The following is a 19,074-nucleotide window of genomic DNA, read 5'->3' as shown; positions in this document are numbered from 1 at the left end:
ATCAAATATCTTTTGATATAATTGTTTTATATATACACCTGGAAAAAAGTATTGCAACACCAAATTGAAATTGAAATTAAAAAAAACACTCTTTATTTTTTTGTGATATAATTTGGTAAAATAGAACTAGTTAAATATTATTTAAGTATCACATGAGTTTAATCAATAGATATCGACTCGATAAGTTTTTATCTGCACATGCAGCTACTGTACCCGTAAACAGCAAAACAGATGTTTTCATCCTCATTGTTTTCAACACTTAAAAATACGGATTTTTTTTTTATATTAAAATTTACTATTACAAAATGATAGAAATTATTATAAATTAAGGAATGTATCTCCCTCATGCAAAGCTCTGATTCCTTTCACGGATTTGGCTATACTTTTTGGACCTTTTGGATTATAGCTCTTCATCTTTTATATAAGCTTTGGATTTCAAATATTTTGGCCACGAGCATCACTGAAGAGACATGTATTGTAGAAATGCGCATCTGGTGCAAGAAAATTGGTACCGTTAATTTTATTACTACCACTGGGTCGATGCCTCTGATGGTGGACTATTAGTCCCCGAGGGTATCACCACCCCAGTAGCCAGTACTTCGGTACTGGCATGAAAATACGGATTTTTTGTGTTATTAAAATTTACTGTTACAAAATGATAGAAATTATTATAAATTAAGGAATGCATCTCCCTCATGCAAAGCTCTGATTCCTTTGACGGATTTGGATATACTTTTTGGACCTTTTGGATTATAGCTCTTCATCTTTTATATAAGCTTTGGATTTCAAATATTTTGGCCACGAGCATCACTGAAGAGACATGTATTGTCGAAATGCGCATCTGGTGCAAGAAAATTGGTACCGTTAATTTTATTAAAATAACCAAGTTTTTAAAGTTATGTGATTGACACCTTGTAATGGGTCCTTGACAACTCTTTACTGCAGCAAGATGGCAGATTATCAGCATAAGAGAAGCAGGGATGTCGCTGTAACAACTGCACGTATTGTTGGTCATCACCATTCCACTATAAGTCGTTTTGAGAATAAAAATCAGGCAATAAACGCAGTTAAAGACCTTCCAAGATAATGAAGACCCCCTATACCATTTGCTAGGGAAAATCAAGCATAATGAAAGTTGGTCAGAAGGAAACCCATTGCAAACAAGACAATCCTAAAAAGAGAGTGGTGGCCATACATGAGCCTTTTAACAAGAACTGCTTGACATCGACTCATCGCTACTGGTTATCGTGCGACAAGACCATTTCGGAGACCTTTGCTAACGAACAGACACACAGTTTTCCGTATCACACGTAGTGCAGAGCTCACCAAAGTTGGAAATTAGCATCATGGAGGAAGATCCAATGTTCAAATGGAATTCGGTTCATCTTCCTTGGCCCGATCGTAGCCCGGATTTGAACCATATCGAGCATATTTGGGACACTATTGGGCGAAAAGTGCGCGAAAAGACACCCCAGTTCAAACACATCATGAAATAAACAATGCCCTTCATCAGAAATGGTTGCTGCTACCTTAGCAACAAATTAGTCGATTTATGGCAGTAATCAGAAGACGTTAAGATGCGGTTATCTGTTTGAATGGAGGCTGCGCACAAAGTACTAATTATTGGGCGTATAACGAACAACCATGATGTGAACAGTCATCTGAACATTAATTTTGAAATGTCTGACATTGTAAAGTTCGACTACAGTAAAAGTTGTAAAATACATTTTTTTGTACAAAAAACACTTCATTTTGTTATCAAAACTGTGGTTATATAAATCGTTTTTTTTTCAAACATTTTTTGTTTGTTTCAATGCCAATGTTATCATAAACTATGTTTCAATAATATTATACATATATTTTATAATTTTTCATCCAAAAAAAGAGGCTGATTTTTCAAGTTTTAAAAAATCAAGGTGTTGCAATACTTTTTTCCATGTGTATATATTTAATGATTGTTTATTGGCTGCTTGACATCCAGTTGGATCTTTTTGTCCATTGTAGGATCAACATTATGAGTGAGATGAATATTTTAACAACATCCCGAGTAAGCTAGTTATATTGCTATGCATATAGATTTCACTGTATTAAATCATTTCCTTCAAATACCTTGAACCACATTCACATGCATTACTCAGACTTTTTCCTTTTGCCCCTGAAACCTGCAATCATGGAATTTCAAACTGGAAGTAGGTGCATCAATAACATATCCCTGATTATTATAAGCATACCAATTCGTATACCACCACTTTAGTCTCGAACGTTGGAACTCAAAAATTTTCCCTTACAAAAGAGTTCTGATTGCATGCCAATAGACTAACAAGGGGATATAAGGTTTTCATCAAAATAAGATAAATCTGTCATTTTTGAAAAATTAATCCATAGCTCTATCTATGTCTTTTGTAGCCCGGGATAACCCTAACGTTCAACGGATGTTTTGCCAGACAAGCTTGCTTCATCTTGTCTGCCAAAACAGCCGTTGGACGTCAGAGTAATCTCGGACTATGTCTGTTGAAACCATGATCGGGGATGACAATGGTTCTTAAAGTACTGATGTGATCGTGGCCATCAAACAAAAGATTGTTTATGTTTTGTCTCTTAGAACAGGTCTTCATAGCTATAAGTACCACGATAATCATTTCAAATAACTGTGTGTTAAATAAGCTAATTAGTTCATATCTGATTTTTACATTTTTTGTTAATTGTATCACATCTTTTATGGGTTAGAAAATGAATTTGTGCTGACAGACATGATTAACCCTACCATATACTGTACGCTCCAATGAAGGATTCTTTTATATCGCAGTTGTTGTTAGTTACTGTTTGCCATTTTTGTTTATCAATATTTCTTTCATTTTCCCTATTGTGCTCATTTCGTTATTGTGATATTTTAGCTGATATGGGTTTCGTCTACGTTAGATGAAAGCAAAGAAGAATATATAGAAAATATGGCCTTTTTATTAAAATTTGCAGGTACATGTACAAAATAGTTGAAATCCTTGTGAAAATGACTATGTTTTTGGTTCTTTGTTCAGGTTTAATTTATTTTGGTCTTTTGTTAAATATCAGTTCTAAAAATGTATGGGTTAAAATGTTTATTTTCGAATGATTTTGCCCTGTGCATAATTTTTCAAAATGCGCAAGTGGTGCAGTAAAATTGGTATTATTTGATTTATTACCGTCCTCTTTGTAAAATTAATGCAAATTCCTATGTGTTTGTTTGATACCTTAGATTTAATGACCAGTAGGGATATTTGATTTAAACATCAAAATACTGATGAATGATGCATCTAGCTGGTTAAGTATTGTCTTCTGGTTTCTTGTATATATTTGTTTGATTTCCTTTTTATGCACATCACTTCAATTTATTAAAAATAAGATAGTATGACATGCAGTTATTTTGTTAACCTCTGACAAATATTCCCTAAATAGAACCATGATTCACCCTTTCCTGATTTTAAAATGTTCTCGTCAAAGAATGGTTGAATGGGTACCCTCGGCTGAAAACATAATATATTTCTCGAATACATTGCATACAATATTTGCTGATCAGAGTTCATTAGATTCATTCCCATCAAGGTTTCTACTGCTAATTTATAATCCTCGATGAACAAAGAGAGATATTCTGGTCGTCCAATGAAAAGTCCACCAGCTAAATAATATTTAGTTTGATACATTATTTCTTTTAGAGTAAGCATAGGTTTGAAATAATCTACTTGCGAAAATGATATATGATCATCTCTCATATTTTTGAGCGGTTTCATAACAAAACAATCAGATATTTTGCTTCTGAAGTAACCTATATCAATCCATGCAAGATGTGTCGTCGTTAAGATATTTTCTTTTATTACATTTCCTATCAGTTCATACTTAGCATGCATTGCAGATGAATAAGCTGGTTTACCTGGAGTTGGGTATCCTTTTTGGTTGTAAATAGCTTTGATTCTTGATTTCAATCTAAAAGCCCAAAGACTTGTTTGACGCCGAATATAAACTTTTGTCATGTTAACTGGGAAATGTGTACGATACGATTTGAATAACACAGATAGATTAAAGTCATCCGTATAAAGTATAACATAATTATTCACAAACTGAAAATTTTTCATCCATTTATAATATGTGCTTTTAGAATAAATTAAATGCGGAGTTTTGTTAAATGAACCTATGTTAAAATATGCTGTGACTAATGTTAACTCGTCTCCATTACCTCTGTGCTGGTAAGTTGCTTGACCCGACAACTGAGTTGATGAATTTGACTTGAACTCTGAAACATATACAAGGTGCAATTTTACAATTATATATGAACACTTTTCGATCAATTTGAAATGGTTCCGTAGTGAACTGAACATAAATGGACTTAATTGCATTGGCGTTATCTTGTTTATGGAGAATGAAGATAAAACACGCTGATATATGTATATCAAAAATATCAAACTATGATCTAACAATGCACGCAATTATAGTTTTCGTGAAAAAAAGGTTCAGCTCTTTTGAAACGGCTGTTAATTTATTTTGCGCATTTTTATTCTTTTAACTCAAGAAAACTGGTTTTCATTATTGAGTCAATATGGGGCAAGAGAACGCTAAAGAATGTAATAGACATTTAGAGGCTTCATACTGTACAACATCTATTACTTATGTCATAGAAAATATCGTATAGCGGGTTATTTTCGCGGGTGTAGAATTTCGCGATTTTCATTAAATAAGGTATACGAAATATTTCGGCGGTTATTATTTTTGGCGGAATTTATTTGGCAATCTACGAAAATAAGCGAAAATTTGCATCCCGCGAAATTTGAATCAGGTATTGAATCCCGTCTACACTGGTATGTCTTCGTATCAATGACATTTCAGTCATGGTGTCAAAGGGGAATTTGTAGCCAAAATCACATTTCCATCAGATTTACATTAATTTTTACCGTATGATAGTTCCATCTTAGTATATAATTTCTAGAAAATATACTTTCATATGACTTCATTAATACTTTGTTGCACATTCAAAAATTCGTTTGAAACGGTGGACTTTTGAGAGAAAATTTAATATACGACCTCCAGTGGCGACACGGTTCATATAACATTGAGAATGGAAATGGGGAATGTGTCAAACCGACCATAGAAAAGACAACAGCAGAAGGTCACCAATAGGTCTTCAATGTAGCGAGAAATTCCCGCATCCGGAGGCGTCCTTCAGCTGGTCCCTAAACAAATATATATACTTGTTCAGTGATAATGAACGACATACTTACTCCAAATTATACACAAGAAACTAAAATTAAAAAATAATACAAGACTAACAAAGGCCAGAGGCTGCTGACTTGAGAAAGGCGCAAAAATGCGGCGGGGTTAAACTTGTTTATGAGATCTCAACCCTCCCCCTATACCTCTTTCCAATGTAGAAAAGTAAACGTATAACAACAGACTACTCGCATTTAACTGACATGCCAGATCCAGACGTCTATTAAACAGCTTGAAAGATTATGTATTTATCATATGAATATCAGGCACAATCCCTCCCGTTAGGGGTTTAGTATCATACCATCATAACATATATGAAAAGAACATAACCCGTGTCATGCCAACAACTGGTTTTTAAATAAAATGTGTTTAGTTCCAATTCAAAGACCCTATAAGTGAATCAATAATAAAGCTTACATATGCAATCTTTAAGGACCTGACAACAGTGTCGTAACTATATCCCTTCTTAATAAGTATATTTAAAGGTTTTGTTAGTTTCTGAGTGGATACTGACACTTTTGTGCATTGTAAAGAATATTTCCATAAAAGATTGGATGTAAAATACCTGAACAAATAAGAAGTATGCATGTTGAGCTATATTTACGATTGATGTCCTTGTACCGATGATACAATTTAGTAAATGTTTTGACTAGTTTGTGATATCGAAAATAATAATAATTTTCAGTAAAACATAAAGTTCTCTCGTTAAAATCTAAAACATTGTTACAAACACTAGCGAATCGTACAAGTTGATATGTTTAAACACCGAAAGATGGTGACAAGGGAACGTCACCATCTATAGATGGATAATAAACGATAGGAAATAAAAAAAAATCATCTCATTTATCATAAATGTTAGTATTAAGTTTTCCGTTAATGATATAGATATCAATATCGAGGAAAGTGCAGTGGTAATTGTTAGTATTAGTTTTATTTAAGGTAAGTTCAACAGGATAAATGTCTGCAGTATATATACTGAAGTCGTCATTATTGAGAGCCAATATATTATCAAAATATCTAAAAGTATTATTAACTTTTTGTATCAAATGTTTTTTCGATGGGTCTTTGCAGATTTTTGTCATAAATTGTAACTCATAGCAATACAAAAACAGGTCCGCATATGACTACTTTCTCTTTTAATATGAAAACCCCATGCAAGATTGAAAAGAGGGACGAAAGATACAAAAGGGACAGTCAAACTCATAAACCTAAAACAAATTGACAACGCCATGGCTAAAAAATGAAAAAGACAAACAGAAAAACAATAGTACACATGACACAACATGGAAAATTAAAGAATAAACAACACGAACCCCACCAAAAACTAGGGGTGATCTCAGGTGCTCCGGAAGGGTAAGCAGATCCTGCTCCACATGCGGCACCCGTCGTGTTGCTTATGTGATAACAAATCCGGTAAATAGTCTAATTCAGTAGGTCACATTCAGGAAAGGGAAGGGGATTGTAGTTACGACGTAAGGAACTTATCCGATATCATTTGTGATACGGTTATTCCATAACGGTCAACCAACTCGTAATGGCGTCCGTAAAATTTACGAAGGGATGATTTCAACTTCACCATTTGGTACTCTTGGTTTAATAGTTTCCTTGTGAGCAGCAACCCTCTATCAAGAAAATCATGATAGGAAATGCAAGCACGGGAATATCGTATCAATTGGGAGATATATATTCCGTATGCAGGTGCTGCTGGAATGTTGCTACTTAGAAATGAATTTAGGTCTTAATATTTCATTTTCTACGATCTACATTTTCCTGGATGTTTTTGCCATTTTTACACGATATGCACTTCCATAAAGCATGCATTTGAACGCATTTTTCTTGGTACAATGCCTGATATCACTGCGTCATATTGAAGCTCTATATTGCATATGCTTATGAATTAAAAAATGTCCACCTTTTCTTTTTTGTAAGTTTTTTTTTCCAGTTTTCGCTGTCTGAATTGACTTTGGACTGATATGACCTTATGTAGTTCTGATGCTTATCTGATTACGCTTATATCATGATTATGTTACTTCTTGATATATTAAAAAAAAATACACTATATGTTGTCGTATCCATGATACACAATCAGTAAAATCAAAGCAAAAATTAAAAAAAAACCCACAAAAATAATCCACAAAAATAAAAGGAACAGCGCAAAGGAATAACCTGTTTTAGATCTAGTATGCAAATTATCAAGTATTTTGGACAAGTTAATGCAGGATTCAGGTTGCAAAGGCGCAGCCCAAAATGGGTATACAGCCCAAACAAAATGTAGAAATTCCTACACATAAGTTTTTTTTTTACTGATTATTGTCTGTTCTTTTGTCCTTTTATAAAGTTTCGGAGCCAATATAATATTTACACTATTGTTCAAAACTAGATGGATAAAGCGCTTGTAATCATACCCCCCCAAAAAAACCCAACAAAACAACAACAACAAATACCCAGCTCACATTCGAGGACATATGATTCTGTGGTAACAAATGAGTACTTGCTATGTGCCACACTTATCACTCTATTTTTTGGCGTAAATAAGGCATTGGTTTTCCATTTTATTTGTTATAAAAATTTGTATATGCCGTTGTCTTTTTAAAGAAAGTCGTAAGATACTAAAGGAAAATTCAAACTTATAAGTCAATAATGAACTGACATCGCGATGGATAAGAAATAAAAAGACAAACAGACAGACAACAGTAAGTACACAAAACACAACATAGAAAATTGTAGACTGAACCTCATTAAAAAAAAACTGGGGTTGATCTTTTAAAGCTTGCTTTAGAGTATTGGGTTTGTTCATTGTTGAACGATATTATAATAATTATTAAAAACTTACATGTAAGTCATCTTGTATTAGGTGTATAGTTTTCGTATTTGTAATTATGCCACAACTCATTAGTTTTAACTCTTAATCTGACCTATAGAAGACAGGATTAACACTTCAACAAGACCGAAATCGTTGAGTGAGTTATTGCTTTTTATTGATAGTTTTTACCAATCATTACGTTTTGCCCTCTAATTCGGAAAACTAAAATATATAAAGAAACTCTTTACAATGAAACTTTTGTACCTGCTCTTTCAGAATCTAAATGATAATTTTTGCTAGGAAGTTCAATCTGTTGCTAAGGGTTATATACTTTGTACATATCTGTTGTTAAAAAATAAATATTCATTGAAAGTAAAATTCACATTTTTATTAAATATGTGTGTATTAATGTTCATTAATTAAAGTTTATGTAAGTGTTTATTTCCTTGCAGCTGCCATTTGTATCTTTATCTCTTATTCTTGACTTATTTATGATGTCTGCAAATTGTTTAACCGCAGTGTTTTGAAATTCTACTTTGTCATGTTATCTGATAAATCAGACGCGTCAAACTGGAGGTCACTCCTTCCCAACATCGTCTATAGCTATCAGAAATTTTGTAATAGTAGCAGTTGACACTTTGTATAGGATAGATATACATGTTTATTTTTGTAATAAGTTTATTTGTATTTATTGAATATTTCAACTACAAGTTACAAGTACCACCATTGATCACTTTGTTGATCTTTCACGCTAGTTTCAAAAGTTTATTTCTATATACAACATTTTAATTGGAATATATGCGGATGTACACGAACTGCACAACAATACTTATTACGTTTATATTACAATTTTTGTTCGCTGTTAGATCGCGGAATATATTGTGGATATAACATTTGACGTTTACATTCTCAAATATTCACAGCTGAACATGCCTCTATAGTACCTTTATTGATACTTAGTAAAGTGAAATGGATAGTGTGTGTGTTTTTATTCATATCTTTATTGCAATAACTATCGTTTCCAATGTTTTCATTTAACAAATAAACAATGTGTACTAGTATCTGTAACATACAAGAACTGTTCGTCATTAAAAAAAATATATATGGATAGTAAGTGATCGATCTTCGGTCATAGTCGATTTATTGGTCGACTCATCGCCTATTACTGCAGAATAGGTGGATACAGTCTTGACGATATGGATGGAGGCATACAGAAGTTTTGAACAGTTCAATGATTAAACTGGTACAAGTTTATTTTTCCAAGACAGGTCAGTTTATTGTACATTTTTTAATTTCTGAAGACAATCAAAATGTGGTTCATATTACTTGGCTATTTGAATAGTTACTAAATAAATAATCATATTCATTGCTTGAAAATCGAAACGTACAATTCAATTATTGATTACAAGAATCAGCTTAAAAAGCTTCAGTGCACTTGATGAGTGTAACATATTTGGATTATCATATTCAACAAAAAATATGAATGTATTTTCTCTCGTTAGATTATCGTTAGTATGCACCTTAAAATGATTTACTTTGGATTTACTATATCACAATAAATTTATTATTTTGCTTCCCTTTATTGTTGCGGACGTACACATACATGTATCTACTATTTGAGTAAGAGGCAACACTCATCATAATTATTGATTACATTCTTAATATTTCACCTCAATATATCATACATACACATTGACATGGCCTAGAAGTGGCATACATTATCTGGATCTTTTATACGATGTAAATAACGAACTATGAAACAGAGTTGCATCAGGTTGTATACTATAGTTTTGTTCCCTGTTTCTCAAAGCCCTTTACCATATGAGAAGTTTATCCTGTAGTCATACACTATTTGTATGCATTTACCTTTAACGTTTATTAAGTTCTTATTATATATTCTATGGCTTGGAATATCACTTCAAGCATATGTTCGGATCTTGGCTACAAGTTAACTCATTTTCACGTACGCATTTTAATAATGTACAGCTCATGTTATATATATTTGCTTTATGATTAATGGTTCATATACGCATGACCATTCACAATTATATTTTATACTTTCTCCCTGATGTCACACACAACATTATTTACCTCATTTATCACAACTATAGAGAAAGGTATAATAGACATGTAAGTATGTAATGAGGAGTGATAAAGACAAACAAATCTACAGCATCATCTTTTCTCAACACATGCATTGACCTTATCCATTTAATTTTGTCTTGGACAATTAAATATTGCATTACAGATGGGGAAAGGTTAAGGAGTACAGATCTACGACGATTTAATACGATAAACAAATGTTGATATTTCTAGCTTATGAAAATCACCTGTATTGTCTCTCTGTGTTTTTTGAAATTACAACAATGAGTATATAGAAAAGAAGTTGTGTGGATGGAAATTGATAATAATCGTCCCAGTCATGCAATATATATGTTAGCGGCTATTTATACATTGTTTTGAACAGTATTTTATTTATTTTCATATTTCGACTACGGAGAAAAACGTTTGGTGCTCACATAACTTACCAGATCTGCGATACTATTAAATGACGAGTTTACTTGAAACAAAGAACTAACACCAATTGAACATGTTAGTCTAGACACAGAGTTAATTTTAACGGAACAAGATCGCTTGAAATCAACATCTTTCCTGATAAAACGTTCATACATCAAAGTTTATTTACACAACACGACAATATTGAAAGGTTGTTTCTTCAAGAAATTGGTATCATAAACAGTTGTACATTGTTTTCTATAACATCTATCAACACAGTATTAATTCCATAGTGATATCTGCTTATTCATCTAGCAAATAGAATGACATGTGTTAACTAACTCAAGTGTGATACGATATATAAGTTAACTTTTACAGAGAGGTTTGCATTAATTCCATAGTGATATCTGCTTATTCATCTAGCAAATAGAATGACATGTGTTAACTAACTCAAGTGTGATACGATATATAAGTTAACTTTTACAGAGAGGTTTTTTGATCCGCACTTATATAACAATGAACTTCAGTTATAATGAGATGTTTTTTGATACCTGCTTTATTCCGAATATACAGACAAAGCTAATTGACTGTTAAAGTAATAGTTTTACATTGTTTTATCTGACTGCCATTTTGTTTTTTACCAACGAGTAATTATTCATCAACGTATTATAAATCATATTTGTCTATAAGATCAGTTGTATAAATATGTGATTCATTGGTTACAGCAGCATTTAGCTTTACATAAGCACCATTTATATTTAATCAAAGATACTATTTATAATGGTTTTTATCGCATATTCAAATTTGGGTGCGTCAGATATCTGACGGAACACCCGTTAACTAATAATTGAAAGATAACAGGCATCAAGATCTGTTGAATGTTACGAAATCATATTCAAAAATTGGGTCTTTTATTTCTTTATTGAATTAGTAGATGGCTATTTATAATTAATTACTATGTCAAGTATTTTCTTATATATATATATTTTTAGAAGGAATATTTTTTTTTACAATTTTTTTAGCACAATCACTATCTCGGAATAATTTTGGGGATACTCAATGCGTTACAAGGACAGCATGTATGTGTAACACATTTTGTTTGGGCAATGTAATAATCGGTTTTACCCATTCTTTACTTGTCACAAAATTATTACCCGAGTTCTCAGGCAGCCCTGAATAAAACGGATAACTAGGCAGCCCTCTCGTCGGGTGAACGAATCATTTGTTTGTCCATTTGACAGTTCTTTTGGATACATGTTTTAGTGTGTAAATGGTTTTTTCACTCGAGGTTATCCGTCTCAGGTTGCAAAGTGAGCCCATACCCTCTAAGCATGGGCTGGGCCAGCGCTCAACAACAGGTATAAAATTTAAGAGTAGATATTAATATACTTGAGTTACCTATGTTTGACATGGGATGGGCCAGCGCTCAACATGTCACGCGTAGAGAGGTATAATATTTCGAAGTAACAAGTCTTCTTCGAATTATGCTTCAAGCTCTTGTCAATACTCTCTTTTAAAGGCTCTCTTTACTATTAAGTTCACGTTGTTGAGGGTTTCATTCAAAACTCTACGAGTTATGTTTCTGATAGATGTATAATCAAGCGGCTCGTAACTTTCTCCTTATGGTCTAAGTTATTTGAAGTCACATTTATACATCTACACTCTATCGTCTATTGCAGTTGCAGCGATAGATGCTCGAATAATGTGAAGTTAATTTCTTGATTGATATATGTATTTTATTTATTTTTTAAATACATATCAATCATAAGCATGTTGCTCGTAACGCCAATTTTTATATATTTTATATTTGTATTTATTGTGTTTTTATGTTGTTATGTATATATATTAAATATTTTTCATTTTTGATTTATTTTGATTTTCCATCGGATAATTATAATTTATTACTATTAATTATTATTATTATTATTATTATTATTATTATTATTATTATTATTATTATTATTATTATTATTATTATTATTATTATTATTATTATTATTATTATTATTATTATTATTATTATTATTTTCTTAATTGAATGTACTTCATCAGTCGTTTTGGGTCTGTTTACATAACAGGTTTGATTAATACCACCGAGATGCTTCCAACATACATTTAATCTTAAATCAGCTGAGGGAAGGTTATTGTTCGTTCATATCTTGGATTGAAAGAAACTAGCACATAAATAGATGTTAAAAGGGATTTGAGGTTGCGGAATAGATATATTGAGATTCTTTAAACATGAGGGTAATTTAATTTAAATCAACCAAATCATTTATCTGTTGCCAAGGATTTCGTTTCTTTTGCTACGGAAAATAGTGCATCGTGGTTTCTAGTTACAAAACTAAATGTAAACCAAATTTCATGCCAAAAATTGGAGTTCAAAGATACCCTCAAAATTATCTATCGATGTTCATATAGAAAAAAGCTTCTGCGTAATAACGTTTTATCGAACCGCGGGTAAATCATGACGTTTTGATTTGTTTAACGCCGTCACGTGGTGACCCCCTATGAGACTGTAGGGGACTAGTAAATTTCATAGGGGGTTCGTGACGCGTTAATGGTGACATCATCTATTAATGTTGTTGTGTTTCATTGTTTATTGTTAAAAAAAACCGCAGCATAAAACGGTTGGGAAGCAGGTCACGGTTTGACCTTATTTCTATCAGTAACAATAGAGTTACGTAACAGTGAAAATCAGTAAAACCACGGACGAAACAAACCTCATTTTACTCACTAAATACCACTGTCGTAATTTAAACTTATGGATCCAAATAATCTTGAATATACATATTTTGTTTTGTCGTCCATACTTACACATCAATTGAAGGTCCGTCATTCTTTATTTTATCTTTCAACTAAAAGTTTGTGTGAAAATTCTCAAGTCTCGAAATACCTATTGAAAAATATTTTCGAGGAAATTAAAAATGATGGACTGAATTTAAATTTAATAAAGTGTCTCATTAAGAAAAACACTCGATAGGAATATAGGCAATAGAATCTTGGATACGCAAACATCAAGTTATTTTCAATACGAACAGTCGAATTTCCAGTGACACTAGAACAATAGAACAGTGACTTTTCTTATGAAATGGATAGAAAAGGTAAAATTATATAAATAAAGGTGTTATGTAGTATCCAAACCGATTCTTGGGGTGCACACACCATTTTCAAAAAAATCTCGCGGCCTGCTAGGTGACTTTATTTGTTTAAAATTATTATAAACGAATTCTGTTACATGTAATGCAGTACAAGCTAATGTTGATTTTTTCAGAACATGTATTGTTATACGAATTTCAGTTAATTTCATGCATCTAAGTGAACGACTATATAAGGTACAAGTCATAAATTGGACAAATACGCCATTGAAACATATTTATGTGACAAACCAACATTAGCTTGTACTGCATCATCTGTAATAGTATTCGTCCATACCAGTTTTAATAAAAAAAAAAGTCTTTTCAGGCCTCCAGATTTCAAAATGGTTTTAGTGTGCACCTTAAGAACCGGTTTGGCCACCACATAATAATTTCAAGTTTACTTACAATTTACACAGTGTATGTTAAGTATGTTTAAATGAACATATGTGCCCATAGGTTATGACTTTATTCATTATAGGTTGAAAAATACACGCAAAGGTAATATATATGTTTGTGTAGTGTCCTATATTTTGACTTTAGTAGAACTTTAAGCAGTTTGTTAAAAGGCCCCTCCGTAACTGTTGGATTCTATGACAGACTTCCATCCATACAAAACCGATGGAGCTGTAAAATTATTTGAAAATTCAATTAAGGTGATAATAATATTATTTTGCAATCCAAAGAGAACCTGAAAATATTAGACCAATGTTTGAATAGAGAAATGTTGTTGTTTTTAAAGCGGTATTTTGAATTCCAGTGATGTTATTGCCAAATTTAGCTGCCCCCTAATAATCTAATGGTTGTTACCACAAATAAAAATCATCTAAATTTCGTAATATTTTCAGTCGACCCCCCCCCCTTATTTGTTCAATTAATGGTGGTTTTACGCCTTTCAGTATGTCATATTGTATATCTTTAATGAACATTGCATTGATTATATGAATGTAGTAAATTTCCACGATATTCTTTATCATTTGACAAAATACCATGCATCTGAATTAAATTGTTTACTATTTGAAAAAGCGTGCCTTCTTTATCTTTAATTTACCTACCTTTATTTTACGTAGCAACCAAAATAAAAATTACCTGCCAATCTTTTTGTATATTAATTTGTCCCCCCCCCCCGATAAATATATATATCATGCAACATAATCAACTTTATAAATTTGGAAAAAAATCAAGGTGTTCCGACCATTGGATACTATTAAAAAGAATATAGAAAAGATGGCATGATTATAAGTTTGAACTTTGATGACACTGAAAATCGAACATTCACACGTTTACCTATCATAGGAAATACGACGAGTAGGTGATAAACTTAACGATCAATAATTTACATGATTCATTATCATATTCACATTATGTTGACACGTCTTAGTTCGTCTGTACTAGGTCATTTCAAACAAGCAAAATAATTACACCATCATCCGTTTTTCTTTACCGATCGCCTCTTGCTAGGGAAGCGCACTGTTTACAGTAGAGGTAATATTTTATAACCAGTTCGCGCACCGCGAAGTGGTGTTTTTTTGCCGATTTGTGCAAGTGGTTATCACCCTTTGATATCACCAGTCAAAAAAAAGAAGAAACCAAGAAACCCAGCAAAATGCATAAAAAGGAGTTTACTTTACAAAAATCAAAAAGTAAATAAACGAAATCAGATTTACAACTATGTTATAATAATATATTACATTGGTTGCAATGAATTACATTGATTTCCTAGTGAAATAAATAACGATAATTTCACATGCGAAATAAACGTGGTTTTTTCACTCCTCTACATGTAGAAACCTAGCTATATTGATATGAATTAGCTCTGGCTGATTGAATATACTTTGTAACCTTTATATTGGTAGAATAGTAAGATTTTATTTGTATACATTTCTGATGATGTGTAATGCAAAAAAATCATTTTTCATACAATTTGAAAAATCTCTCTGAAAATGAAAATAATCAATAGTACTGATCATTTATATTTTATATTCTATAATTTGAGATCAAGAGTCACAATAAGTTTCATCAAAGTCAAAGAGCCTTTAAAATCAAGCCTATGTTTCTTAGTTGAACAGTAAAATACTGCCAAGAAAATATCCTACAGAAAAAGGATAAGTTTACCAAAATTATTGACAGAAATTTAAACAAAAAATAATGCTTAAAATAATAAGTGAAAGTGACACAATTTTTAATTTTAAAATCATTTTTATTGTAAATTCAACTATTGGATTAGCTATCATAGCCTTGTCTAATTTCCCAGGGTATTTTATAGATTATGAAAGTATACTTTTTGAGAAAAAAATGAGGTTTCTTCTCCTCAGGTTGTTGTGTCAGCTAATTAACATATTTATAAACAAAATATTGTATATTTAACCTGAATAATTGAATATTTATCTCTGAAATGAAATGAATGTTGTTGGGAAAAATCTTATGCATTTTACTTTATTAATGATCAATGATGACAAAATTTTACAATAATTTGCCATTTGAATGATCACATCTCTAATGACTTAACTAACTTTATATGAAAGTATACTTTTTGAAAAAAAACATGGGGCTTGTTCTCTTCATGGAGCTTTATCAACTTCTTTACATATTTATACACAAAATAGTGTATATTTTACCCGAATAATTGGATATTTACATCACAAATGAAAGTTGGTGACACAAATCTTGTGCATTTTATTCTAATAATGATCAATGATGACAAAATTTTACAATAATTTACCATTTGAGTAAATTCAATTTCTTAAGATCACATGAATTAACTTTTTTTAGTTTTTGCTCTTATTAATGTAGCTTACTAAGTAAAATAAGCAAGGTTTTTAACTAATAAAATATGAATATATAATTAACTGACCTTATTTCCTTTTTTTATAATTTTTTTTCCCTCCAGAATTTTTCTTTGCAATGCATTTTCAATTGCTATTTTTTGAGCTTTTGACCATCCATAGCCTATCATAAGGGGTGTGGGAGGGAGGTTCGAGTGAAAATATTAAGAAATGTAGATGATTTTTATTTGTGATAACATTTGATTATCAGGGGGCAGATAAATTTGGCAATCACAACACTGGAATTCAAAATACCGGTTAAAAAAAATAATCTAATATGCATTTACTTTTTTTATATTCACAATTAAAGGGACATTTGACTAACAAGTTTTTCAATTTCATAGTCTAGCAAAATTACTGTTTTTGTGGCATTATTCTGTTGAAACTTTGGTCTGCTATTTTCCGGTTCTCTTTGGATTGCAAAATAATTTTATTATCACCTAATTGAATGATCAAATTTTTTTACAGCCATCATCGGTTTTGTAAGGAAGAAAGACTGTCAAATAATCCAACAGTTACGGAGGGGCCTTTTATTTAACTGCTTTACATCAAGATCAATGAAATATTCAAGTACCTGGTCCAGCGCAAAGTTGTAGACAGTTTTTCCATGTAATTGTGGCAGATACACAACTAGCCCCAAGCTGGGTAATAGACAGTTTCTGTCATTCAATGATATCAAACGGATGTTTTATGGAATGATTCCAAAGTACATATAACGATCATAAGCATAGAAATGTGGAGCTGTTCTCTTTCATGCAGCAATTTGTAATTCCCAATTTAAACTCCAAAAAGATAACAGCAAAGAAATGAACATCAATGAGAAACAGTTTCTGTGAATAACATCTGAAGGCTTTTTCGGTAATGTTTTGTAAATCTTAAAGATTTCATCAATCAATACTGTTGCCACCATTGTCAGTAAAACCACGTCTTTCAATATTTTGTTGGTGGTTTGTTTACATGTAAATTCTGAATGCTCATGTTTTAAATTTCTATTGATAAAGAAAGTGAACAACTGAGCTTTGTAGAAAGATGTCAAGATAAAATAAATGAGTTTTCCTAAAGTTTGTGCATTGTTGCTGGACTGTTAAGAGGCCATTTCCTTTGTGCTTTAATTTGGCAATTTCTGTCAATACAGCATCGAAGTACGTTTTTAAATGAACTGGCTAGGTTATTTTTTTAGAAAAATGGTCGTTTTTTTTTCTAGGACTGCCACTGATTATACTTTAAAATACATGTTAATGAATTCGCATGCGGACTTCTAAATAAACGCCTGCAAAAGTTGTTCAATTTTACACAAAGAAAAATTAATACATTTTTTATTTGTCTCGGACAGATATTTTCATTTTGCACATACTCCAACATATTACATGAACTGGCAATAAATATAAATCAAAGTTAGAGAAATAAGAATATTTAAATAAAAAAATTACCAAATAAAATACTCCGGCCTTATCCCCTATGGATTTTACTTACCCTCTATGGATCCGCAGGGGGTCAGTAGCGAACCATATAACTTATAGAAGGAAGGCGTCAAAGAATAATAAAATGAAATAGCTCTTAATAAAGACTTCATAATCATTTTGACTAGGCATATAACTTGAATTAATTGTTTTTATGTTTTACATCACTCATGTGAGCGCTCCCCAACATATCTAACCCTGCAACACTGAGTATATGTCTGTCCCAATCCCGATTTCTGTATTACTATGCTCGAGTTTGCCTCTGTCTACCATAGTTGTTCTCTAATTATTGCTGTAGTTTTTGTCTAGCTTTTTTCACATTGCTTTTTTTCGCCTCGGACCTTTTATATCTCCTTATAACATATAGATTGTGGTCTTATGTGATAAGGGTACGTCGAACAAACATGTATGATCTGACAGACTCATGATGTCTCCTTGGAAATCGTATCACATCTTCTACTTTTTATATCGGCGTGTCTCGAATAAATAAAGTATGATTGGGCAAATGCAATCCATTCTCTTCTAATCAAAATACATACCTTGAAATATCTTGACTTTTACCAATATGTAAATTCCCATGAACAAAATGCAAATTTCTTTCGAAACGGAATAAATCTTTTTGCAGCATCTCGACCGCCTCTGAAATGATAGTGTCGATAAATAAGCGTTTGTGTTTCAAAATATATCGAGAAATTTAGAATTGCAATTACTCTGCAGTAAAAGAAAATATCATGATCTTCATTGATTTCCTTCTCAGTCAAAATATAAACAGAAATTTATTCTATCATTAAAATTATGTGCTTGTTACATTACCATCGTGTCATTTATTTGATATGGTGGATTACTATATGAAAAAGTTATGCATGACAAGATTTAGTTTTTAGTTTTAACTATTTGAATATGTTGATACTATAATAATATGGATTGGTAATTTCTCGGTGCAATTACAATTCCCGATTTGCTGCAAAATTGTTTCCGTTTCACCTACTTTGTAATCACTTGTTAAGACATGACGTTTTAGACATTCATGCACAAACATGTAATGTGTATACCTAAACATGAATAGTCATGAACAGTAATCCTTCAAACGTACATGTCTCAAGGTGTAATAATAATCG

At 31.7% G+C, this 19,074-nt stretch overlaps 1 protein-coding gene across 1 annotated transcript; it reads right to left on the bottom strand.

Moving 5' to 3' along the window:
• Positions 1 to 292: 292 nt before the first annotated feature.
• On the bottom strand, positions 293 to 18,653 carry LOC139491299 (uncharacterized). Its single transcript, XM_071278917.1, has 2 exons — positions 18,496 to 18,653; positions 293 to 4,264 (listed from the first exon to the last, which is right to left on the bottom strand). The coding sequence occupies exons 1-2, from the start codon at positions 18,533 to 18,535 to the stop codon at positions 3,396 to 3,398; spliced, it is 909 nt and encodes a 302-aa protein (XP_071135018.1). The 5' UTR covers positions 18,536 to 18,653; the 3' UTR covers positions 293 to 3,395.
• Between the last annotated feature and the right edge of the window lie 421 nt (positions 18,654 to 19,074).

Source organism: Mytilus edulis, chromosome 1 (assembly GCF_963676685.1).
Source record: "Mytilus edulis chromosome 1, xbMytEdul2.2, whole genome shotgun sequence".
Lineage (NCBI taxonomy): Eukaryota > Metazoa > Mollusca > Bivalvia > Mytilida > Mytilidae > Mytilus > Mytilus edulis.
The sequence above is the reverse complement of the archived record's forward strand: the minus strand, read 5'-3'. Positions and strand labels throughout refer to the sequence as shown.